The sequence below is a fragment of the Schistocerca piceifrons genome, chromosome 7 (assembly GCF_021461385.2).
Source record: "Schistocerca piceifrons isolate TAMUIC-IGC-003096 chromosome 7, iqSchPice1.1, whole genome shotgun sequence".
NCBI lineage: Eukaryota > Metazoa > Arthropoda > Insecta > Orthoptera > Acrididae > Schistocerca > Schistocerca piceifrons.
This window is the reverse complement of record NC_060144.1, coordinates 310,336,327-310,351,107: the sequence shown is the minus strand read 5'-3', so window position 1 is coordinate 310,351,107 and position 14,781 is coordinate 310,336,327. Positions and strand designations below refer to the sequence as shown.

The following is a 14,781-nucleotide window of genomic DNA, read 5'->3' as shown; positions in this document are numbered from 1 at the left end:
TGTTATAAGAACATAGGTGACCGGTTTCGGTCATATCACATGATCATCATCAGACCTGTAATTTAATTTAGAAAGTAATAGAAACCTTACTAGATTGACAATAAAATATGACAAAATGGTTATAAGGATAAAATACAATAAGACGTGTTATACCCATGGCATCCTTCGAAGATGGTAGGTGGAGCACTCTTCTCAGCTGCTGTGATGTCAACTGGTGCCAGCAAAGTTTTTTTTTTTCTTTATTGTAAGTTAGGACCTTATACAAGGTGGGCTGGCAGTGGCAATTGTACGCCGCTCTTCAGCCTCAGGCAGTACAAATAGAGATAAACAATGAAGACACATAAGTAACAGAACATAACGGCAGTTAAAATAACAGTAGACACAGCAATTAAAAATAACACGAAGCTGTTCACACGTGAAGAAAACAAAAGACTGTCAGCGCTGTGCACGAACACTGATGATGATGACGATACCCGTGAACGATGGAGCGTGGGCGGCGAACAACACTAAAGCACAAACACGACAGCACACACACAAAACTGATGGCGACGATCTCCGGCGCGCTAATGTCTACGACGCGTGTGTGAGTCCGGGGACCTGCAAAAGAGGAGAAGAGGGTGGGGGAGAGGGGAGAAGGGAGAGTTTAGATGCCAGGGGCAGAGGAGATGGGGAGAAGAAAGAAGGTATGGGGGGTAGGGGAAGCCCAGGGGGAGGAGGGGGGAGGAAGGAGAGAAGGGAGGGAGGGTGCCCTGAGGAAAAACACCGGAAGTGGGAGAGGAGGATCAAAGGTGATAGGAGGGGTAGATGGAAGGGATGAGGGCATCATCAGGGAGGGGGTGCCAGCAAGTGACAAGCATACGCTACCTCTTCTCCCTCCACCTCACGTCAACCAATCAGTATAAAATGGGTTCACATAATCGTCAAAACGTTAAAAAACAAAGTACAATAATAATATAAAAATAGTTATGTATAAAATATCTCTTTACAACTATGGAATTACTTAAATATTGTATAAAATATCAATTAAAAGCTTTAAAATAACTGTACAGACGATATATACTCAGTGTGCCCCCTATGGGCTAAGGTGGTACTACCACAATGGTTTCAAAGTCAACGATGTTGTGGAGGTCTCTATTTGTACTGCCTGAGGCTGAAGAGCGGTCTACAATTGCCGCTGCCAGCCCACCTTGTATAAGGTCCTAACTTACAATAAAGAAAAAAAAAACAAAAAAAAAAAACTTTGCTGGCACCAGTTGACATCACAGCAGCTTAGAAGAGTGCTCCATCTACCATCTGCGAAGGATGCCATGGATATAACACGTCTTATTGTATTTTATCCTTATAACCATTTTGTCATTTTGTTGTCAATCTAGTAAGGTTTCTATTACTTTCTATATTAAATTAAAGGTCTGATGATGGTCATGTGATATGACCGAAACCGGTGACCTATGTTCTTGTAACATACGTGGTGTGATCAAGACTGAATTTTAAAAAGAAAAAATTCCCATTTTCATAAATATTTATTTTTGGCACATTCAGCGTTTCCCACTTCCAGTCTTCAGTTTTGTATTCATTGCTTACGATGACAATAAAGGTTAATTTTGTGAAAAATTTTAAAATTACATATTTTTTGTAGTTGTTGGAACTCAAATGGTTAATGTGGGACTGCGCGCGCCTTACCGGCGTGCGCCTGCCAGAGCGAGTTGAGCATGACGTGTCCCTGGCGCAGGAAGGGCAGCGCGATCACCTCCTCGGTGTAGTTGTAGACGGCGGCCTCGGTGAGCAGGTCTGCGGCGGGCGGCGCGATCTGCCACACGGGCTCCGAGATGAGCGCGTCGACCAGCTCGCGGTCCTGGTCGCGCATGCCGTCCCACATGTTCTTGTCGGCCAGGAAGGAGTGCAGGTCGCGCATGTTGGCAGCCGTGCACACCGTGTAGTTGAGCTGCGCCGGCGGCGGCGCCTCCGACCCCGCGCCTGCGCGGTGGTAAGCGAACTTGTCGTGCTGGCCCTCGAGGCAGAGGGCGCCGTCGCCGCTGGCGTTGAGCGACACGTACAGCGGCGTGCCCGCGTCCACGGAGATGCTCACGCCGGCAGAGCTCAGGAAGTACCTGCCGACACGCAGCTCTCTGCTCGACAACCGCTAATCGACTGTGTTGAGTGCAGCTTACTGGCAGATTAAAGCTGTGTGCTGGACCGAGACTCGATCTCCTTAGAAGTACAGCTGCGAGGATGGATCGTGAGTCATGCCTGGGCAGCTCGGTCGGTGAAGCACTTGCCCACAAAAGGCAAACGTCTCGAGTCCGAGTCTCGGTTCCACACACGGTTGTAAGCTAAGAGGAAGTTTCATATCATCGCACACTCCACTGCAGAGTGAAAAATTCATTATGTAATGTGTTTAGTGGGTAAGATAGGACCTTCGTGATTATCAGACTAGTATTGTCACCAGAGTCTGAGCTTCCTAGCAGATAGGTTTCCACACATTGTTCTCCTAATGCCGCACTCTGTACGTCAGCTGTGAAGGTCACTTGTTCACCTCCTAATAGTACGACTATCGATATTTTTTTGAAATATTGGGAATCCGATACATCGTAATTAAAAATATATAATATTCGACCATTGATATGTCGGAAAGATTATCGATATATTGCAAGAAGAAACATCAACGTACCGGCCAAAAAAATATCGTCTGCACACAGTAAATTATACTACTAGTTTTAGAGCTGTATATTGAAGTACTGATTTACTATTAGATGCCCGCCCGGCTCGCCACGCGGTCTAACTCGCTGCTTCCCGAGTGGGAAGGCGTGTCGGTCCCCAGCACGAATCCACCCGGCGAATTAGTGCCGAGGTCCGGTGTGCCGGCCAGCCTGTGGGTGGTCTTTAAGGCGGTTTTCCATCTGCCACGACGAATGCGGGCTGGTTTCCCTTATTGCGCCTCAGTTACACTATGTTGGTGATTGCTGCGTAAACACTGTCTCCACGTACACGTACACCATAATTACTCTATCACGCAAACATCCAGGAGGGGGGGGGGGGGGGGGGCGCCACTGGGGGTCGAACCACACCATAACCCTGGGTTTGGTGTAGGGCGGCGGTGGGGTGAGTGCACTGCTGTGGCCTGTTGTGGCGTTGTGAACCACTGAGGACTACGACAGGAACGAAATCTCTCCGTCGTTTCTAGGTCCCCAGTTCAGTACACAATAATATTAGATACTCTGTACATCAACAAGCTAGCAGCCTGCTTATCTCCCTTAGAGCAAGAACTGAAAGGAAAACGACGCTTCTTCATGCTTGGCGATAACCACATTGTTAACAATGGTAACTGCAGGTAAGTGGCATAGAAAAAGGTGTCCGATGGATCCGTTGTTCGATTTCGTCACATATCGAATTTGTCTGGACTACTTCATGTCGACTTCCCTGCTTTTTCGTTTCTGCAAACGCCAGCGACCTGGCAGTTGTAACGTCAAAATTGCGCTGTCAAGTTAAACATTGTAGTTTCTGTTGGTAGGGCCGAGTGCGGATTACGTCAGCATTTCCCCTCACGTCTCCGCCCATCGTAAAGACCAATCTTGCCAGTTACACTTTTGTTCATCAGTTTCAGCAACTGTTTTGTGAAGCATGCCGATGTGAAGAAATACCGCACTAGTAGCGTTAAAAATTGTTTTTTAACGCAACTGCTGTACTATTTCTTCACATCAGACATCTTGCTATTCCACTCACACCCCGTCCCTCCGGCCTCCTCTCTCCCCCCCTCCACCTCCTTCCGTAGCCTTGCGGTCTGAGGCGTCTTGCCACGGTCCGCCCTCTCTCGGGTATGGGCTTGTGTGTCGTCCTTAGCGTAAGTTAGTTTAAATACTGTGTAAGCTTAGGGACCGATGACCTCAGCAGTTTGGTCCCATTAGACCTTACCACAAATTTCCAAATGTCTCCTCCCCTCCTCCCCCTCCCCAGTGCAATCGGACTTCTTCTTTGTGCCACTTGTGCCACCTATACTTGCACCATACAGTCAAAGAAAAAGACTGTATGTGATGAGAGCTCAAAACGTAGTAAGACTCCTATACACAACGAAAGTAAAATTATGTTCTACCACAGTTTCAAAAGAACAATTTCAAATATTTACCGAAAATTGCGAAAAAAATGTAATATAAAAATAAAAATATCATTTCTCGATATTGTCATTTCGATATCGATACTGCTTGGAGACGTACTGATATATCGGTATACAGTGTGCGGCAGTCAAACCTGCTTTTATTTTTACTGCACGGAAGCGTTGGAAGTAGTGGGGGGGCGAGTAACCAAGGTCACTACTGCGTTCCCCAACACAAAGCATTTCAGTACCCACGGAGCAGCGGTGAAAGCGTTCTACCAAAGCGGCAGCTATGTAGCCCCTCAGCGTCGTTTCCGGGAGCATTTTCAAACTAATCGTTATAGGCCGGTCCCTTCGGTTGACTCAATAAAGACTTGTGTCGAAAACTTTGAAAACGTCGGTGAAAAAACAAGGAAAAGAGGTGGCGGAGCGAAGACAGAGCGTACTTCCGAGAATGTGGAACGTGTAAGAAGCCCCCAGAGATCAGCGTGTAGACAAAGTGTTGCGCTCGGAATTTCTGACAGGACTGTCTGAAGGATTTTGAGGTTACACTTACATCACCACCCATACAAAATCCACGTGGTTAACGCTTTGTATAATAACGACTTCGTGGTCTGATAGCATTTCTGTGAAAGACTTTTGCAAACGATTGAAGAAAACGAGAAGCTTGTTCACAACCTCTGTGTAAGTGACGAGGCACATTTTCACCTCAATGGATATGAGAACAAGCAGAACTTTAGATACTGGAGTGATCGGAACCCTCACCAACTCCATGAAAAACACCTGCACTCAACCGAGGTAACAGTTTCGTGTGCAATCTCCTCATCAGGAATGATAGGCCCTTATTTTTTTGAGAACGAAAGAGGGCAGTCTGTTACCATGAATGCTGAGAGCTATTCAAGAATGTTAAGGACATTCTTCATACCTCAGCTTCGTCAGTACACAGTGAATGATGAAACATTATTTCAACAACATGGAGCATCAAGTCACACAGCCTGTGTGAGCATTAATGTTCTCAATGAAATTTGAAATTTTTAATAACCGGGTGATTTCCAAGAATGGAGCGATTGCTTGCGCCCCCCTCCCCCCCCCCCCCCCCCCCCGTTTACCCGACCTTACAGCCTGTGGTTTTTTTTCTCATGGGGCTACCTTAAGAGCAAAGTGTGTGAAGAAAGACCTGATAACGTTGGTGATCCCAAAGCAAGAATCCGGATGGAAATCGAGAGAATCTCTCAGGGTATGCTATGCTGTGTGATGGACACCTTCGTAAATCGCCTGCGAGAACGCTGTGATCGAGGAGGACGCCATCTTGCTGATGTCATTTTGAAACAATGAAAAAAATTTGTTGATGTTTCTTAAATGCTTTTTAACGTAGAATAAAACTGTATGAATAAAATTTTGATATCTGCATCCAAGTTTATTTTACACTCATTTAAAAGATGCAGGTTTGACTGCCGCACCCTGTACCAATAATTTATCAACAGCCCTGCTATCAAGTCCTCTAACAAGGGAACGTCCCCATCGCACTCCCCTCAGATTTAGTTATAAGTTGGCACATTGGATAGGCCTTGAAAAACTGAACACAGATCAATCGAGAAAACAGGAAGAAGTTGTGTGGAACTATGAAAAAAAATAAGCAAAATATACAAACTGAGTAGTGCATGAGCAAGATAGGCAACATCAAGGTTAGTGTGAGCTCAGGAGCGCCGTGGTCCCGTGGTTAGCATGAGCAGCTGTGGAACGAGAGGTCCTTGGTTCATGTCTTCCCTCGAGTGAAAAGTTTACTTTCTTTATTTTCGCAAAGTTATGATCTGTCGGTTCGTTCATTGACGTCTCTGTTCACTGTAATAAGTTTAGTGTCTGTGTTTTGCGACCGCACCGAAAAACTGTGCGATTAGTAGACGAAAGGACGTGCCTCTCCAATGGGAACCGAAAAGATTTGATCGCAAGGTCATAGGTCAACCGATTCCTCCACAGGAAAACAAGTCTTTTATATTTTATACGACACTGGAGACGGCATGTGCGTCACATGACAGGAATATGTTGTCGACCCACCTAACTTGTACACTTGGCGAATGGGTAAAAAGATTCTTCTACCTTGCCCGATTTAGGTTTTCTTGTGGATGTGATAATCACTCACAAAAAAGTTATGAAAACATAAGAATTTGGCACATAAACTGCAACAAATGAATTCAACAGTTTCACAGTCGCACAGTTTTCCCTGTGCTCTGTCAAAACATATGTTTTTAACGTTTTCAAATTTTTCCGTGGGTAGACCGTCAGATCCTGCATATGTCCAAGCAAATCTGGACATGTCCTGGAATTTTGGAGAGCGAAGTTGATTATGTGTGAGTGCCTGAACTTTGGTAATCGTCTGAAAATGAAAAATTAAACTTTTCACTTGAGGGAAGACTTGAAGCAAGGACGTCTTCTTCAGCAGCTGCTCACGCTAACCACCGGACCACGGCGCTCTTGAGCTTACATCCTCCTTGATGCTGCATATCTTGCTCATGGACTACTCAGTTTGTATATTTTGCTTATTTTTTTTCATAATTCCCCACAATTTCTTCCTGTTTTCTCGATTGGTGTGTGTTCAGTTTTTCAAGGCCTATCCACTGTGCCAACTTATAACTAAATCTGAGGGGGGTGCGGTGGGGAGGTTCCCTTGTAAGAAGTGACCAGAGTGCTCTTTCAGGAGGCTGTCTAATATATCGTCTGGTGAGCTTATGTTGCGTTAATTTCATTATATTTCGCCGAGTGATTCCTCATTTGTTATATTTTCGTTATTTAGGAAAACAGTGTATAATAATAGCAGTTTTAGACCTAGCAGCACATGACATAAACGTAGTTAATTTCTACCAGTAGAGGACACGTACCTGCTGAGCACATTCCCCCACGGATGAGGCCCGCCTCCAGTGACGAAGGGCGAGCAGTTGAGGGACAGCCCTTGGGGCAACGGCCACAGCTTCCCCGCCACGTGCCCTGCGCCGTACCAGTTGGCGTCACCCAACTGGTAGCAGTCACGCGGGACGGGCTGCCTGGAACACAACGCAGCACCACCTCATCTGGCAGGCCTACGAACAAGGGAAACTCCACGTCGCATCCCCGTCAGATTTAGTGGTAAAAGGGCCCAACGGACATCCGGTCATACCTGATCACGTAGCAAGCATGAAAACAAGAAAAAGGTGTGCTGAACGTTGAAAAAAAACAGCAAAATATAAACATCTACATCTACATGATTACTCTGCAATTCACATTTAATTGCTTGGCAGAGGATCCATCGAACCACAATCATACTATCTCTCTACCATTCCACTCCCGAACAGCGCGCGGCAAAACGAACACCTAAACCTTTCTGTTCGAGCTCTGACTTCTCTTATTTTATTTTGATGATCATTCCTACCTATGTAGGTTGGGCTCAACAAAATATTTTCGCATTCGGAAGAGAAAGTTGGTGACTGAAATCTCGTAAATAGATCTCGCCGCGACGAAAAACGTCTTTGGTTTAATGACTTCCATCCCAACTCGGGTATCATATCTGCCACACTCTCTCCCCTATTACGTGATAATACAAAACGAGCTGCCCTTTTTTTGTACCCTTTCGATGTCCTCCGTCAATCCAACATGGTAAGGATCTCACACCGCACAGCAATATTCTAACAGAGGACGAACGAGTGTAGTGTAAGCTGTCTCTTTAGTAGACTTGTTGCATCTTCTAAGTGTCAAATGGCTCTGAGCACTATGGGACTTAACATCTGAGGTCATCAGTCCCCTAGAACTTAGAACTACTTAAACCTAACTAACCTAAGGACATCACACACATCCATGCCCGAGGCAGGATTCGAACCTGCGACCGTAGCAGTCGCGCGGTTCCGGACTGAACGCCTAGAACTGCACGGCCACCGCGGCCGGCTTTCTAAGTGTCTTGCCAGTGAAACGCAACCTTTGGCTCTCTTCTCCACAATATTATCTATGTGGTCTTTCCAAATGAAGTTGTTCGTAATTTTAACACCCAGGTACTTAGTTGAATTGACAGCCTTGAGAATTGTTCTATTTATCGAGTAATCGAATTCCGACGGATTTCTTTTGGAACTCATGTGGATCACCTCACACTTTTCGTTATTTAGCATCAGCTGCCACCTGCCACACCATACAGCAATCTTTTGTAAATCGCTTTGCAACTGATACTGGTCTTCGGATGACCTTACTAGACGGTAAATTACAGCATCATCTGCGAACAGCCTAAGAGAACTGCTCAGATTGTCACCCAGGTCATTTATATAGATCAGGAACAGCAGAGGTCCCAGGACGCTTTCCTGGGGAACACCTGAGATCACTTCAGTTTTACTCGATGATTTACCGTCTATTACTACGAACTGCGACCTTCCTGACAGGAAATCACCAATCCAGTCGCACAACTGAGACGACACCCCATAGGCCCGCAGCTTGATTAGAAGTCGCTTGTGAGGAACGGTGTCAAAAGCTTTCCGGAAATCTAGAAATACGGAATCAACTTGAGATCCCCTGTCGATAGCGGCCATTACTTCGTGCGAATAAATGACAGTGAACGGTCCAAGTGGTTAAGCGGTGACGCTGTTGGACTGCAAAGCGGACGAGCCCGTGTTCAAAGTTCGATCGTGCCGATTTCTTTTTTTTCACAAGATTGCTAACTGTCCGTCTAGTCACTGACGCGACTGTTCGTTGTATTCAAATTTGTGTCTGTGTGTGGTGTAGCGTCCGTTTGCAACAGCGAGGTGTGAGTAAGAGACCTATAATGAAAGTTGATTCTGCACTATTCTATTGGCATCCGAAAGGAAGTTGCTTCCGAATGGCAACTGCAAACGTTTGATCACAATGCGACTAGTCAACTGAATACTCCACAGGAAAAGACGTGTGGCGCGTCATTCACGGCATTAGTGACAGTGCGTGCGTCATATGATAGGACCTAATTTGTACGCCTGGTAAGTGAGTGCGATATACCTCCTTGCCCGATTTGCGTGTTCGTATGGATGTGAATGTGATCACACCCAAGGAAATGATGAAAACATAATAGTTTGTCACATACGCTGCAGCAAATGAACGCAACATTTTCACCATCTGACAGTTTCTCTGTGCTCTCTCAAAGCATGTCTTGTTAACGTTTTTGGAGTTCCGATCCGTTTCGGAAGTTTTAACAAAGTTCATACCCGTTTATATAATGTTTTCATTTCTGTGAGACGGCCGGCCGGAGTGGCCGTGCGGTTCTAGGCGCTACAGTCTGGAGCCGAGCGACCGCTACGGTCGCAGGTTCGAATCCTGCCTCGGGCATGGATGTGTGTGATGTCCTTAGGTTAGTTAGGTTTAATTAGTTCTAAATTCCAGGCGACTGATGACCTCAGAGGTTAAGTCGCATAGTGCTCAGAGCCATCTGTGAGATGTCTACATGGTATCTCACGTGCTCTCATTATTCATCACGTTTACTTGCGTCGGTAACGTATTCTTACCAAAGAATCATGCTCTACAACCACTCTACAACTGCCAAAACTACAGGAACAGATCAAACATTTCAATAAATAAATGTCGTGTGACTAGGGCTTCCTGTCGGGTAGACCGTTCGCTGGGTGCAAGTATTTCGATTTGACGCCGCTTCGGCGACTTGCGCGTCGATGGGGCTGAAATGATGATGACTAGAACAACGTAACATGGAGTCCCTGGGCGGAGAAAATCTCCGACCCAGCCGGGATTCGAACCCGGGCCCTTAGGACTAACATTCTGTCGCGCTGACCACTCAGCTACCGGGGGCGGACATTTCAGTGACTGGAAGGAATGTTCGTAATGTTGGGGCGAAGAAAGTAAGTAGTACGTGAGAGTTTTGAACACGGCTTGTTCGCTTCACAGTCCAACACCGTGACCACTTAACCATGACGCCATGGCTGGCTGTCTTCCATCAATATTGCATTTGTTAAGCTTGTTCCGCTCACTGTTCCTACTTTGCTTTTCTTTCACTCTTCAGTACACCTTATTCCTCTTTTCATGCTTGATCTGTTTTCAGTTTTTGAAGGGCTATTCACTGGGCCATGTTAGCACTAAATCTGAGGGGGCGCACACACCAGTGCAGCAGTTGCTCGCAATACAGTGAAACATGGAGTCACCCGTTAAACTTCCTGCTACATTGTAAACTTGTGTAGCAACCAAAGAGTCGAGGCATCTATGGAGCGTGCATTCAGGTGACCAGAACCGAATTTTTGTACCTAACATACACTGACCTCAAAAATCACGTGACTATGGGACGACGTAAGGTTGGTCCGAGAGCTTTCTGCTGACTTTCAACATTATTACATCGTTTTTTTAGACAGACCCCGTTCAATAGTACCGTCAACACTACAAAGGTTTCATAGGCATCGTAATAATTCACATTTGGTACCTGGAATGAACTTAAGCTTTGATGGGATAAATTCAAATGCATATTGCGTGCTTCTGACAAGTTTCACACCCCGCATGTCGCTCCTATTCAATTTTTTATTATTTACTTATTTATTTATTTATTCATTCTTATAAGGAAAGAAGAAGCCACTGCCATGTTTCAGGTTTTCTGCTGCACTCGATGGTACTGCCGAGTCTCTGTTTCAATTAACTACGTTATGATGGCGCCACAAAATGGCTTCCTAGTACGCAAAGGTGAGTGTGTACGTGAAAATATCGAATTTGGAGTAATGCCATGCGCCATATGAGTGATTTACGACACTGTGAAATTACTGTAAGGACCAAATTCTTCCGTTTTTACTTTCAGACAGGAGAGAGTGCTGTACCTAGAGGTTAGTGTACCTAGGAACACATGTTTCTGGTCGGTACTTCAGTCTAGTGACTGATTTTAGAATCGGATGAAGGAATGCGTACTAGAGGCCGCCGGAAACAGTTTCCGCCATTTCCTACAGCTTTTGTTGTTGCTAGATATGAAGTTGTGACTTGTGTATCATTTAGATTCGTATATATTTTATTGTTGTGTAACGCATTCAAGCTATTTGGAGTGTATTGTTAATTCTTCAGTTACAAAATTTTATGGCAAGTAAAAATCTATATACTTCTAAAACTTGTTAAATAACTTGTGGCCGATAAAGACTTGGGTCGTTACCATCTGCTGTCTTGAAAAAGAAGAACGTTTTCTACAGCGGAACTTGGAATACTTGCAAAATAACTGAGTTTCGTTAATGTCGTAACAATTTTACTTGTCTTGAAAACGGAAGTTGGTAGCTTCAGTTTGAAAATGTATTTAACTCCCTAACAACACTTTTGCTTAATTTGATTTCACTTACTGGTTTTTGTTATGTAGTACCGTAATAATGAAACAGTAGACGACTAAATACCATACTGACAAAATTTTCTCTATTGCAACGCTTTTAAATTTCAATAGTTACATGACCATGTTGTGCCTTGGAACACGTTTCCGCATTTGGAACAGCCTAAACGTAAATAAGGTACAGCTGACCGCGAGTTCCTGTGAGATGTGGCGACCACTGCGCCCTGGACTCTTACTTACGAAGACATGGCCGTCATGACCAAATAAGAGATAATCAGAGCTCGCTCGGAAAGTTTAAATGATTGCCTTTCGAACGCACTATTCGTTAATGCAGTGGTAGAGAAATAGTCTGGAAGTGAATTCACTGCACCCTCTGCTAAACAATTAGGTTTTAATTGAAGACTGGAAATGGGAACGTTAAAAATGCCGAAATTGGATGTTCTCGTATTTTTCTGTAAACTGCATTTTCTGTCACACGTTATGAATGACATAAAATATACACAGTTTGTAGTTATAAGCTATGGGACGGTGTCGCTCCAAAGTGTATATGATAGTCAACGTTTTTAGAACTGGTGATATTGACAGATAGTTTTCGAACAGGCAGTAATAAATCTGCGCCTTGAAACGCCGGCTAAGCTGTATGTAGCTGAGTATTTCAGTGCCTGTTACAGGATAAAGTTCTTATAGTTCTAGCGAAAGCAAAGTACCATCAGCCTAGCTGTCCTAGGAAACGTGTGTGAAATCTTATGGAACTTCACTGCTAAGGTCATTAGTCCCTAAGCTTACACACTACTTAACCTAAATTATCGTAAGGACAAACACACACACACCCATGCCCGAGGGAGGACTCGAACCTCCGCCGGGACCAGCCGCACAGTCCATGACTGCAGCGCCCCAGACCGTTCGGATAATCCCTCGCCGCTAGCTGTCCTGCATCACGTATACCTCATGTCTATTTAACAAGCAGGACTTGGGGGACACCATGTTGGATTTCGTCCTAATCTGTTGAAGCCCATATTTGGCGGGTTTTATAGTATAACTTATGTCCTATGAATATATTATGCTGTTTCAAAGCATCAGCACACTGAGGATATCTTGTGCTTCGATTTTGGTGCGATCTGGTGTACGAAAGTGACGGGAAGCGTCATATTGTTGGTAAACAGTTTTTGTATTTCGTATTATAAGTTATGTGTTATGAAACAGTGCCCTTTCAAGGCAATGGCACACGCAATATATATATATATATATATAGTGTCGTTCTTGGTACGATCTACGAGACCTATTCGGAAAGCAACTTCCGATCGGTTGCGAAATGGAAACCACCGTGAAAATACGATGAATTTTGCACAGATGTGGTAGGTAGTGTCTCTAGTATGCCCGTCGATCGCGGCACGTCGCTCTTTTCAATTCTGAGCGCACAGTGAGCACGTAAAGATACACAGAAAATAGTGTCTCCAGCGAAAAATGAAGGCCTGGTGAAAGATTTAGCAGTCCACATAACATAACTATCATGCGTTTTGTTCTCCATCACAATTCTCGGCCGCACTCTGCAGGAACAATGAAGATGCTCCTGCAGCGTTTTCGATGGGAAGTGTTTGATCACCCACAACACAGCCCGTAATTGTCTCGTCCTGAGTTTCGTCACTGCTCACATGAGCCTCTGGCTGTGGAGACAACATTTTGGGCACAGACAACTAGCTGTAGACAAGCGCAGAGAATTGGCGGGAAGCACTGGAGGCTGTCTTCTATGGCAAGGGTGTTGGAAAGTTGGTACAACGCTACGAAAAACGTGTAAGTCTGAGCGGCGACTATGTAAAGAAGTAGCTCTAAGGTGTAGCTAACTATTGCAAATAAAACAGTTTTCATTTTCATAGTAGTTTCTATTTCGCAACCGATTGGAACTTATTTTCCGAATAGCTCTTGTATTATAACTAAATGTCAGTTAGTGGCACGTCAGAGATTGGGGGATAATATAAGCAACATAAGTGTCACAGATTACAATAGTTTAGTGGATATAGGCGCAGACATTGCGTTCATGTTTGTCGGTTCACGTACCATTTTCTCCTCATTATTTCCTTCACTGTCACGTTTTCTAAAACTTTCTCGGACTTTCTTATTAATTTAATAGGAAAGTATCTTCTGTAATATTGGATGTTATGTACGTATAGGAGTTCTCTTTCCCTCTCACTCTTAGAAGTGAGTTTATTCCATTGTGTGAACATGCTTGACAGGATGGGCTAACAGCCGGCCGGAGTGGCCAAGCGGTTCTGGGCGCTACAGTCTGGAACCGCGCGACTGCTACGGTCACAGGTTCGAATCCTGCCTCGGATATGGATGTATGTGATGTCCTTGTGTTAGTTAGGTTTAAGTAGTTCTAAGTTCTACGGAACTGATGACCTAAGAAATTAAGTCCCATAGTGCTCAGAGCCATTTTTGATAGGTTAACAAACTGCAAGACTGTTTTCTAAGTTACTACCTGATTCGACAGTAGTTATTCAGTATTCCTTCCTTGGTCCAAAAATCATCGCAGCACAAGACCCGCGACGTCACGCAAATTTATTACTCTTTCGTAGCGGGAATTCATGAACGCCGCACATAGAATACACACAAAACATTAAACGTCTCGAGTTTAGAATTGAAAACACAAAAAGCATTAAGCACACCTCGAACCTACCACCATGGCATTTAAGATCTCCCCAAAAGGCGCCTTTTAGTAAGACCTCATGTGACAAAGTGTCGGGAAATGTAATGTCGATAGGAAGATATGATACTTACAAATCTCATCTTGGAGTTCGCTTTTGGTGTTATTTAATAGTTGATTATAAACACCTCCCCCTCCTGAAATCTTGGTTTTGGTGACGCACTGATGTGTAGCATTGTCCGTGGTTTAGGTTAGTTCCGAATGATAAATATTTCAGTCTTCACTTGTGTGAAACCACGAGACATTCCTGTCTGAAACTACACTGTGCAGTCACGTTAATGTGACCACCGCCTTCGGGGGGGGGGGGGGGGGGGGGGGGGAGGGGAGGAGGGTGGCGATGGGGGTCAGGTAAAACAGTGCAGTGTTGTCGTAATGCTCAAACCAAGTTTCCAAACTGTTCGCCATGACACAGTGGTTAAAGTGTACCGTACATTGCAAAATGGCGCTAACCAAAACGAGCCCCACGACAAATAAGGTGCACCATGGGTCATAGATGACAGAGATCAATGACAGCTGCGGAGGAGTGTGCTATAACATCCACGATATATATGTATTTTTTATTCCGAGTGGAATATGAACGTGTGGATAACGTTCATTCAATTATGTAATTATTTCTTAAAAAGATGATAATTATGTAAAACAGAGACAATATTTGTCTCACACTCTGTGTTAATCTATGTCATTCTTTTGTTTTGTTTTGTACCCTTTGGTCATCTT

General features: G+C 44.6%; 1 protein-coding gene across 1 annotated transcript in view; it reads right to left on the bottom strand.

Moving 5' to 3' along the window:
• LOC124804758 (myogenesis-regulating glycosidase) overlaps window positions 1-14,781 on the bottom strand; it is a 237,950-nt gene that overhangs the window by 58,541 nt on the left and 164,628 nt on the right. Inside the window, exons 6-7 of the mRNA XM_047265066.1 lie at window positions 6,964-7,125; window positions 1,681-2,108 (exon numbers count right to left, since the gene is read on the bottom strand). Coding sequence (XP_047121022.1) covers window positions 1,681-2,108; window positions 6,964-7,125 — 590 coding nt within the window. The remainder of the gene's footprint in view (window positions 1-1,680; window positions 2,109-6,963; window positions 7,126-14,781) is intronic.